Here is a 12,475-nt window from a genome sequence, read left to right on the forward strand (position 1 = left end):
ATTGAGAATCCTGGTCCTTTAAGAACATCATCCCATACCTGTGTCTGTACCCTTGTTTTTGATACACGCTGTTTTAAAAAGAGAAAAAAATATATTCCGTGGACATGAGTTCTAGACCCAACACTGGGATTTGCTGAGGCATTAGTGTTTGTTTTATTTCCTGTGTATGTGGGTGGACATATGTGCGGATATAGAAACCCATGTGCGTGTGGAAGCTAGTGGAGGGTACCAGGTATCCGGCTCTACAGTTCACCACTTTGATTCATTGGCATAGGATCTCACACTAAATCTGGAGCTAGGCTGGTGGCCACGGAGCCACAGTAATCCCACTGTCTCCAACCTCCACAACAATGGGCTTACAGGTTTATATGGCCACTCATATATTTTCACATGGGCCCTGGGGGTTTGAACTCAGGTCCTCACCCTTGTGTAGCTGTCTCTCTTATCTACTGAGACATCTCTCTAGTACCTGGAGATAGCAATTAAGCAATCATTTTCTATACATATAATAGAAAAAGTCAAATTGACAAAATACAGATTTGCTTATACGTGGGATGAGATTGAGACACAGAGTTGGTTTGTCAAACACTAGGAAAATATCACCCATTACTATTATTATATGTTTTACCTCAAGTTTGAAAAAAAACCATTATGAATGATAATATCCAAAGGAACCTGCCATAGAGGAATCCAAGTTAGATGATGCTACGCACTACAGGACACTCTGATGTTTGAACAAAAGAAAACTCCTCTGAGTCAGTAGTTCAAGTCTCAAAGGTGACTATCAAATTCTAGGACCACACACTCTCTGAAATCAGGTGCTATAGGAAAAGAAATAAAAGGGGAAAGGAAACAAAGAAGGGGGAAAATGGAGGGAGAGTAAAGGCGCATACTACTGATACTGACAAAGGACTTATTCTTCAAAGACCCTGTTAGGAAGAAGTCATGTCATACTGTAAAAAACCGACTGTGTAGTCTTAATTTATTCACATGAATGCATTAACTAAAAACTAGTATTGATAATTAACTTTTTATAATCATGCCAAGGAATAGTCATTGATTTATTCCCTACAGGAAAGAGAAAATATTTATTTTCTAATGGAATTAATCAACTTGAAAGAAAAACTCTCCAACCTCATCAAGTTTGACCATAGATCTTCCTTACTATTTATATTGTCGTTATTTTTACTTTGTTTTGTTCCTTTGTGTTGCATTTTCTTGTTGCTTTTGTAATGATCTTATTTCTTATCCTGTCTATGTATGGTATGTTTCTGTGGACACAGGGAAGCAATGCCACATATGTGTGGTTAGAAGACAGCTCACTGGAGTTGGTTCTCTCTATCCACCTTCTTCTTGTTCTTGCAGAGGGCCTGGGTTTCATCTCCAGTACTTGCCTAGTTACTCACAAGTTTCTGTAACTCTACTTCCAGGAAATCTGATATCTTCTGCCCTCTGTGGACATAAGGCACACATGTGTTACATATACATACATGTATATATGCTGGCAAAATACTTAGTTGCATAAAATAAACAATTGTTAATATACCTTATAATAACATTAAATATTAATGCAACATGACTGAGATTTATACAAATAAAAATATAAAGTAGAATCTCAATTCCTCACAAAGAATGTTAGGAAATGAATATACCTGTATATGTTTTAGTGAGCAATAAAGTATTTATAATATATTATATATATAGTTTAGCTTTGTGATGATGTATTATAATCAAACTTTAAGTAGACAAGTAGCTGTCATAGAAGTTTTGATTACAGAGCCTTCTCTGGAGCTAAGGAGATGGCTCAGAGACAGGGCATTTGCCTATATTAGAGAGGCCTTGGGTTTGTTTCCCAGTTAGGGGAGAAAAGAAGAAGGCGTCTCTGTGTATTATCACATATTAATATGCTATCAGAAAATGATCTCACCTACAAAGAATAACAGGGCTTTCTTTTCATTGATTATGCAGCACTCTAGTCCAGCTCATTCCTTTAAAACATATTTGCTATGCAAAACCAATCTCTAATAGACAGTGATTCACTTTTAACATTGTAGGTATCAGAAAATAATGACATCCTTTCACTCAGGAATTACCCAGAATGTCTTAGTAAAATCAGAACCTGCCAAACAACCACACTTTAGTTCTCTGTATCATCCTGAACCCACCCAAGAGTCCCTGTCACCCCCACCCACCAAGCCTGTATACAACAATGAGGCATCCGCATGACTCACCCAAAATGCACAGAGGCGTCGGATCTGATTCCAGTTCTGTTACCACTGCACTCAAGCCTTGCATCCTAATGTCCTATGTGCATAAAGAGCTGACAAGGAATTACACATCTCAGGGGTTGCCGGGGCATCTGAAAGGAAGAACTATACTCTTAATTTGTTGTTGGATTCCTGTTCTAAAGAGACTGGCATTTTAAAGGGATGCCTTGTTCATTGTTTCTGTCACAGAAACATTCCACTATTAGGCTTGGTTTCTCTAAAATCAATGCTTTTTAAAAGCATCCCAAATCAGCATGCTAACTGCATACTACAATTAGTAGTTGCTAGCTTCCCTTATGACTGAGGGCTGCTGAGATACTCTGTGTGATGGTGGTTGCAATATGGAAAAGATGTGGTATGATAAAACAAGTCATCTTACCGTACCAGACCATCAGGTCACTGCTGGAGTTCTAGAAATCTATGAAAATCTTTTCCAGAATGGAAATCATTCCATTCCCTCAAACAAGCGAGAATACTTTTTTGACTTAGGATAGTCCTGGTGGCCTTTTTACACATGCTGTCCTATCAGTGAAAATCCCCCTTTATTTAATCTTCCAAGGGCTCCTTTCTGTCTTTTAGGTCTTCTCCCAAATATTCCTTCCTGGAATGCGATCATTAAAATACACCAAACAAATGCGAGAGTAGTATGACCTCTGTCTGCAGAGACCAGATCATGTGACCATGGTCAGGAGACAGGACCTTTTCCGAACTCAAAGAGAGAACCACTGATATATTTTATTAGAGGGGAGTGAGAAAATGTCATCCATTTTAGGAATATGGAAAAAGAACTCACAGAAAAGAGGAACAGAAGCAAAGAGAGCAGATAGAAACTAGTATATCCGCCTGGCCTCCCAAGGAGCCAGGGATGACAGAAGATTGGGATGAATTTGTAGTGTTGGCACCCAGAATCAATGGGAATTGCTTACAGATCCAGTGAAGTCAGAAATAAAGATATATGCACTCACTAGCATATATCAAAACATGTGCATATACAATTGATTGAAATAAAATCCTTTTTGATTATTTTGAAAAAAAAATAGTAGTGCATGGGAGGTATATAATATGGTTCAGCAAGGAAAAGAACTCCAGGACAGCCAGAGCTACACAGAAAAACCCTGTCTCAGCAAGAACTTTAAATCTTTAATGAAAGAAATTGAAGAAGACACCAACCATAGAGTGGAAAGATCTCCATGCTCTTGGATAGGTAGAATTAGCATAGTAAAAATGGCAATCTTAGCAAAAGCAATCTACAGATCCAAAATCCCAGCAAAATTCTTCACAGATCTCAAAAGAATGGTACTCAACTTCATATGGAAAAACAAAAATATAGCCGAAACAGTCTTGTACTATAAAGGAATTTCTGAGGGCGACACAATCCTTGACTTCAAACTCTACTATAGAGCTACAGTGCTGAAAACAGCCTGATATTGGCATAAAAACAGACAGGAGGACCAATAGAATCAAATCAAAGATCCATATATCAATCCACACATCTATAAACACCCGACTTTTGACAAAGAAGCAAAAAAATATCAAATAGAAAAAAGAAAACATATGTAACAAATTGTGCTAGCATAACTGGATATCAACATGTAGAAGAATGAAAATAGACCTATCTCTATCACCATGCACAAAACTCAAGTCTGAATGGATCAAAGACCTCAACATAAAACCAACCACACTGAACCTCATAGAAGAGAAAGTACACTTGGACACATTGGCACAGGAGACTGCTTCCTAAATATAACTGCAGTAGTACAGACACTGAGAGAAATAATTAATAAATGGGACCTCTTGAAACTGAAAAGCTTCTGTAAAATAAAAGACATGGTCAACAAGACAAAACAACAGCCTACAGAATGGGAAAAGATCTTTATCAATCCCACATCAGACAGAGGGTTGATCTCCAAAATATACAAAGAATGCAAGGAATTGATCACCAAAAGAATAAATAATCCAATAAAAAAATGGGGTATAGACCTAAACAGACAACTCTCAACAGTAGAATCTAAAATGGCTCAAAGAAAGTTAGGGAAATGCTCAGCATCCTTAGCCATGAGAGAAATGCAAATCAAAACAACTCTGAGATTCTATCTTACACCTGTCAGAATGGCCAAGATCACAAACACTGATGACAGCTTATGCTGGAGAGGATGTAGGGTGAAGAGAACACTCCTGCATTGCTGGTGGGAGTGCAAACTGGACATCAGTATGGTTATTTTTTAGAAAATTAGGAAATAACCTACCTCAAGACCAGCAATATACTTTTGGTTATATACCCAAAGGATGCTCAATCATACCACAAGAACATGTGCTCAGCTATGTGTGTAGCAGCATTATTTGTCATAGCCAGAATCTGGAAACTACCTAGATGCCCCTTGACTGAAGAATGGATAAGAATAATGTGGTATGTTTACACAATGGAGTACTACACAGCGGAAAAAATAATGACATCTTGAAATTGGTGGGCAAATGGATGGATCTTGAAAACATCCTATTGAGTGAGGTAATCCAGACCCAGAAAAATAAATATCATATGTACTCACTCATAAATTGCTAGTAAACATAAAACAAAAAAAAACCCAGCTTATAATTCACAATCCCAGAGAACCTAGACAACAAAGAACACCCTAAGGGAGACATAAATTGATCTAATCTATATGGGAAGTTGAAAAAGACAAGATCTCCTGAGTAAATTGGGAGCATGGGGATTACGGGGGAGGGTAGAAGGGAAGGGGAGTGGACAAAAATATATAGCTCAATAAGAACAATTTTAAAAAAAAGTATATGCTCTACTTACAAACTAAAAAGAAAAAGACTCTGTCTCAGAAGAATGAAAGGGAGGGAGGAAAAGGAAACAAAGTGAGGGAGGGGAGAGAAAGAAAGAGAGGGAAGAAGAGGGAAAGAAAGACATAGAAAGAGAAGACTGAGAACAAGAAGGAAGAAAGAGAAAAGCAGAGAAAGAGAGAAAGTAAGAGAGAGAGAGACAAAGAGAGAGGAGAGAGAGAGAGAGAGAGAGAGAGAGAGAGAGAGAGAGGAGAGAGAGAGGCTAAGACTAAGACAATTTCATTTACAATTGCTGCCAAAGATAAATTTCACCAAAAGCTTAAGGCCATATACACAGAAAATTTTAAGCTTTAGTGAACTGATGTTAAGAAACCACTGCTCCTTTTCAAACCCACTGTAACATTAGTCCAGCTGAACAGCTTCTGCTTTCCAAAGCCCACTGGAGATCCCTTTATCACTTCTGCCTTTTAGCCAGAAGGATGTGTACATTCTTCAAAGCTTTCAATATGGCAGCAAACCCCAGGTAAGCCATCTTCCATGCTGGTACCAGTCAGACCCCTTCAAACCCTTCAGTGGGTTACTTGACCCCATTAGAATTTTTAAACAGCTCTATGTCTTGTTTCAGTTGTTTGTATAGGTCTTGCCTCTTTTACTATGTTATAACTATCTCAGGACAAAAACTATGTATCTTTCGTCGTTGTTCCCCTGCAAATCATAAAACATATCTTGAGTATATGAGGCTTTAAGAAAAGGCCAGTGATGAACAGTCTTAATTAGAATAAATCATTGTTCGGCGTACTAGCTTGTAAATTCACAGGGTTATCTCTTCTAGGTTAGTGATGATGATCTTAACCAAATTAATTTCCTTTGAGTGCACATAGACAATCCGGAAGACTGTATTACAAGGGAGGACCAAATATTCCTTCCCTTGAGCAAAGAGAGGTTCTATGGTGCATCATGAAAAATCAAAGCACGGTAATAGATGTGCCAACAAGACTTCTCAAGTCATGGTTTAGTGGAAATAGTGTTTTGCCTCCTAGTCCTAGGTCCTAACTTCCTTCTCAAGTACTTAAACTGGCTGTTCTGTTGGCTTTGTTTCTAGATTACACTGACAACCATTGGCTATGGAGACAAAACGCCCCTAACTTGGCTGGGAAGATTGCTCTCTGCAGGCTTCGCACTCCTTGGCATTTCTTTCTTTGCACTTCCTGCTGTGAGTATCTTTGCAACATGAAAGCAGCTTCAATTGGGCCCTCAAGGCTTCCTGGAGTGAGCCCTCCACACTTCTGTGTTCATAGGAATGGATCTCTCTCATTGACCGATAGGATTCTTCCAATAAAACGTTGACTTTTCTAAAAGCATCCAGGTATATGGTGGAGAGAATATGGACCAGAGTCTTCATACTGGCTAACTCTGTATAAACAATAATTCAGATTCTCTTGGTCAACATGCCACTAATACATTTGGAATGTTTAGGAAGATTTAAAGATAGTTTCATTTGAATTAATTACTGCAATTGGCTTTATAATATACACAAATGGAAAGATGGATGTGCATACTAGTTCATTCCTCTTCCCGAACACTTGAATGAAAAACATCTGACCTTAAGTCTTGTAAATGTGTCAGATGATTTATTCCTGTGTCACAGCCATTGATTTTTTTTTCTTAATGAGCAGTTTCTGCATTTCATCAGAATGAAAAACACATTTATCTCCCTCCAAGCTTCTGACTAGTTTTTCTTCAATGGACGAAGCTGGACTCTCTGGTAACTTTAGCCTCTTGTTTCATTAATGGACATGACATTACCGTTTACCTCTTCCCTCCGGACATCGTTTTTGTCCGCTCCATCTAAGCTGGGCATTAGGAAGCCAACAGTAAAGAGTGAGAGTCCAGCCTCAGCAGGAGCACCTAAGTAAAACAGTCTCATTCTGGCTCCAAGCTGCAGGCCATGCCATGTGCAACCTCTGTCAGACTGAAACCTGAGAACATGCCAGAGAAAGCTGAGCACTTGGAGGTCAGACGGGGATTTTCGGTACCCAAGACTTTAGCTCTCAGTGCTTCTTCTATGACTGCAAGTGACCTCAGAGGGCATGCTTGTTCTTACCACACTCAGGGATCACTCTTGACTAGCCCAGACCACCCAAAGCCATGGCAAAGGGACTGCCCAGCCTGTGCCCAGACTTGTAGAGTGCACCTCGGTTTGAGCGACATTTATCACTTACTATGTAACACTCTATATATTAGTTTGAGCGACATTTATCACTTACATATATCAATTATGTAATGCTCTACATATTAGTGTGCTAGGAGTGCCATGGCAGCATACCACAGACTGTAGGTCCTCAACCGTAGAAGTTCCTCTTGGGAGTTCTTGAAGGCTAGATATGCAGATTCTGATCCAGATATTAGCAGGGTTAGGCCCTTCTGAGAGCCTGGAGAGAGAGAATACCATTCCAAACCTCAGTCTTTGTGGTAGAGAGTGTCTTTACAACATTTATATCTAAATTATCTGGTAAGGACATCATTTGTATGCTTAGGACCCATGCTAATGCTGTCACCCTAACCCCAGATGACCTCTGGTGAGGACCCTCACTATCTTCAAATAAGTCACATTCTAAAGTCCAAGCAACACGTGAACTTGAGGAGACACAATTTAGCTCAGTGATTTTTTTTTTTTCTAATATGTTTCTTCCTTGAAATAATGAAGGAAGAATTAAGTCCAGACAAGTACTGGGCAGAACAATGTGATAATGTAAATCAAGTGATTAATATGCAGAAAACAAAAACACTTCTCTTCATTTGCAAAACTGTAGAAGTGTGTGGTGCAGGCCTTTAATCTCAGAGGCAGGCAAATCTCTGAGTTCAAGGCCAGTCTGGTCTACAGAGAGAGTTCCTGGACAACCAGGGCTATGCAGAGAAAAACCTGTCTAGAAAAATAGCAACAACCAAAGTTTCCTGATGCAAAATGGTAATATAAGACAGATCGGGAGCAGAGTTTCCCACATCCACATCTTGTAGTTGTGTGATGTGTTTTATTTTGTTTTTGGAGACAGGGTTTCTCTGGGTAGCCCTGGCTGTCTTAGAACTGGCTCTAGCCTGGTCTACAGAGTTCCCACCCCCAGTCCAAAGTCAGTTCCTATAGCTGGCTCAACAATCCAGAAAAGAACAGAGAATGGATCATCGGATTCCCTGCAGGAAAATATCTTTGGAAACAGTGAAATACAATCTTGGGTTTATTCCCCAAAAGTAATGGCATAGAATACCTGCTGTTTTTATTTCACAGAGATAAATGGGCTGTAAAATAGAAGCCAGCATAACAGATACTGCATGGGAACAGGTGTTGGAAGACTAACAGCAAGGGCAGGAAATGCAAATCTACAAGAAGCAAGCAGAGATGAGTGTTCAAAGTGTGTGAAGACTTGGGGGTCAGTTAGAGTCAGAGTCAGGCCCCCTCTGTGAAACGCAAGGATCCTATAATGAAACTCTGAACCTTCCAGGGAGGTCAAACTATGTTTTTATGTGAGGTTACAGATCAGAGGCTAAGCAGTCATTCACAGAAATGTTTCCAATAAAACGTTGCCATTTTTATATGCAAATTAAGTTAATCTATGTTAGTAAAATATGTTTGCACTAAACAGAACATTTCCTAACAATGCCAAGAAACGCAGCCTTGTGAACCATTTGATCGCGGTCTCCTGAGTTGTCATTTTGTCTTCTATTCCTGCTAACAGTACAGCCTGATTGAAATTTTGAGAGCATTTTGAGAACATTTTGCTGGGAAAGTGTCCTTGTTAGGGTTACTATTGCTGATTAACCATGACCAAAAGCACCTTGGGAAAGAAAGGGTTTATTTTGCTCACTCACAGAATGCATAACTGTTGATCACCAAAAACAGTGAGGGCAGGAACCTGGAGGCAGGAGCTCATGAAGAGGCTGTGGAGGGATGCTGCTTACTGCCTGGTTCCCTAAGGCAGAGCTTGCTCTCTGCTTTCTTATAGAAGCCAGCACAGCCCGGGGATAGCACCACCCATAACGGACCGGGAAGTCCCCATTACTCACTAATAATTATGAAAATGTCCTACAAGCTTCTCTAGAACCCCATCTTCTGGAAGTATAATTAATAGAGTTTTCCTCCTCTCAGAGGTCTTTAGCTTGTATTAAATTAACAAAAAGTTCTTCAGCACAATTGACCCCTTGTCAACTTGACACATAAACAACTCCGCATTAAGCCACAACCTTTCCTTTCTTATTCATCCGCAAGATTACACATTAATATTGATATCACAATATAAAATATCTTCAAACTTAAAAGTGCTATAGTCTTACAAATTCAAGCACTTTGAAACTTCAGTCTCTTTTAAAAGTCCAACATCTGTTTTAAAATCCAGAAGATCTTAACTGTAGATGCCTATAAAATCAAAAATAAACAAAATACTTTCTTACTTCCAGAGTGAAGAACCAGGGGATAGTCATAATCTGAACAAAACAAAATCAAATTGCAAATGTGTAAATAATTTAATAGCCAATGTCTGGGTTCCACTCATGATCTTCCGGGCTCCACCAAAGAGCTTGGGTCACTTCTCCAGCTCTGCCCTCTGGAACACACACATCTTGTCTTCTAGGGTCCAGCTGGCTCTACTCCACAGCTGCTGCTGGTGGTGGTGGTGGTCATCCCTTGGTACAACTGGGCTGCACTTTCGCCAGTAGCCTCTCCTGGGCTCTCTTTGGGGACTCCATCCTTGTCATACAGTGTCAACCCCTAGCTGTTCTCCATGACCATTCCATGCCTTCAAAACCAAGACCAACTGGGTGACTCTTACACTACCAAGCTTGGCTGTCAGGATGAGATGGAACCTTGGCTGACTCTGAGCAAACACTCCCTCAGGAGACTTTACCTCAAGGATGCTGGCCTCTTCTTAATCACAGCTGATCCTTCACTCCCAGCTGCTCAGCATCCATTGTCCCAACAAAGCAAAGGCTTCACTTCAGTAGCTCTGGTCCTCTTGTTAATCACAGCTGAGTCCTCAGCCGCAGATAACCAGGCCCCGCAGACTGTCCAGTAGAATCTTTGCCTCCTCTGAAACTTTAGAAGCCAGGCCTCAATCATCTGCATTGTTCCCAATAGTCTTATCTTCCAAGCTCCTATAGATCAGTTTATTGAGCTCTCAACGCTCAATGGGTTGTCTAGGCCAGAGTTCCACAGTCCTTTCCCAGTCCTCCCTGGAACAACACCGTCAGGTCTGTCACAGCAATACTCGCTGTCCTGGTACCAACTTCTTCTGTTCTGTTGCTGTGAAGAGATACCATGCCCAAGGCAATTCGTATAAAAGAAAGCATTTTATCAGGGACTTGCTTATAGCTTCAGAGAGGGTGAGTCCATTGTCACTGTGGGAGGGAGCATGGCGGGAAGTGTGGCACTGGAACAGCAGCAGAGAGCTACATCCTGATCCCCAAGCAGAAAGAAAGAGAGTCTGGGCCCGGCATTGGCTTTTTCAACCTCACAGCCCACCCCCAATGACACACTTCCTCCAACAAAGGCCATACCTTCTAATCCTCCAATAGTGCCTCTCCCTGATGACTACGCCCTCAAATATAAGAACCTATGGGGGCATTCTTACTCAAACTACCACAAGAAGGTTGAAGAGGATTGTAAGCCTTTCCTCTTTGAAGGTCCTGCAGCCAGGAAACTCAGTGATCACAGTTTCCTGTGTTACCTTGACAACAAAAGGTCTCTGTTGCACCTTACAGGTTCAACAGGCCACTTATCCCAAGCTCCACTGTAGCCCACCCCTCTCTAGCTCCCTCCATTCCTAGGCTACTGAGCTTCTTCAGGCCAACCTGACTTCTTCATAGCAACCTTACATGCTGATCTTACTCCCTCCTCCCACTGGATACCCTAGCTATGAGTGGCTTTTATTATGAAGAAATCGACCTTTATGGAGATTGAATTCTTTTACATATCCAGCGGGTTTAACTCTAACACAACTGCATCTGCTTGACTTGAAATGTTAATTATTCCACAAACACTTTTGCTACTATCTTCAATCATTAAAAATATTAGCAAAAATATTTGCAATATTTGTTAATATATTACAAATACATTTTAGCCAGGCAGTTGTGGCGTGTGTCTTTAATCCCAGCACTTGTGGCGCGCATCTTTAATCCCAGCACTTGGGAGGCAGAGGCAGGTGGATCTCTGTGAGTTCGAGACCAGCCTGATCTATAAGAGCTAGTTCCAGGACAGGCTCCAAAGCAACAGAGAAACCCTGTCTCAAAAACCAAAACAAAAAAAAATATAGATAGATAGATCAATAGATAAATATTAATATGTTACAAATATGAACAAATATAAACAAAAAAGATAGCAAAATATGAACAAGCATCAAAAGTCAGCACAGTTTGGTTGCCATGTTGAGGGTGCAAACTGCGCTCCTTAAAGTTGAGTGATAAGGAGAAGTAAAAATTTTAAATTTTTGTCAAGGTATTTTTTTCCCCACTTGGTATTTATGTCACATTTATTAGTCTAGAATCAAACATTAAAAACTAAAATTTTAATTCTTGTTAGTCTAAAAAAATTAGTGAAAATCACTTTTGTAAGATTTGCTTCTACCAAGGGTTGGGGAATGAATGAGATCAAGATAGATTATGTGGAAAACACATAGAATAAATGAATTTTATAAAAAACCATTTTGCACCTAGTGTTGCCAGTATTTGGAGAGTTGTGTACATATTGAAAGATGAAACCATGTTACATCTGTCTGTGTTTATGAATCATGACTGACCGGCTTAGAGACACTGAACTGCATGTGACTAGAAGCAGATGCAGACATAACGAGACAGCGAGCAGAGTTGGCTAATAACTGCTGGAACATATAGACATTTAGAAAACAGTCACCAGTTCTAAGAAATGCCAAGTGATTTTCAGAACATTTTATCTTGCTTTATAGATATTAAATTGTACTGTGTAGGACCTGCATCCATTTACAAAAGGAAAGTAACTTTCATACACTGTGCTCAAAAATGATAGCTAGTGCCGTTAACCCAGTGTCTATAAAAACCTGAATTATGTTCAGTGCAAGTAATACACAAATATTCACTCTATAGGTATAATACATATCATAAAGATATTTTTATTCTCTCCTGTGTGTTTATGCTTAATGGGAAATGAAGTTAGAGGAAAAATCAGGCAGTCAGTCAGTCTTTCCCAAATAGCCTCATTTAACTAAAAAATAAAAAATAAAGGATTTGGAAGAGGAGAGCATTTGTGATACCAACTGGGGGAAAGATTATTTAAATCTATAAGCTAGACCATCCAAAAGCAGGTTTTTATAAAGCTTAGCTTGTGTAATCACAGCCTGTATGAGATGGAGACATGAAACTATACTGAAGGCAGAGATGGAAAACAGAACCCATGATTTAAT

The 12,475-nt window shown here is 39.8% G+C and overlaps 1 protein-coding gene across 1 annotated transcript in view; it reads left to right on the forward strand.

Annotated features, from left to right (window-relative positions):
• The window catches only part of Kcnq5 (potassium voltage-gated channel subfamily Q member 5), a 536,576-nt gene that overhangs the window by 436,054 nt on the left and 88,047 nt on the right, over nt 1-12,475 (forward strand). Inside the window, exon 6 of the mRNA XM_041655539.1 lies at nt 6,157-6,267. Coding sequence (XP_041511473.1) covers nt 6,157-6,267 — 111 coding nt within the window. The remainder of the gene's footprint in view (nt 1-6,156; nt 6,268-12,475) is intronic.

The sequence above is a fragment of the Microtus oregoni genome, unplaced genomic scaffold, assembly GCF_018167655.1.
Source record: "Microtus oregoni isolate MIOR12 unplaced genomic scaffold, Mior012 000007F_ref0000211, whole genome shotgun sequence".
Classification (NCBI taxonomy): domain Eukaryota; kingdom Metazoa; phylum Chordata; class Mammalia; order Rodentia; family Cricetidae; genus Microtus; species Microtus oregoni.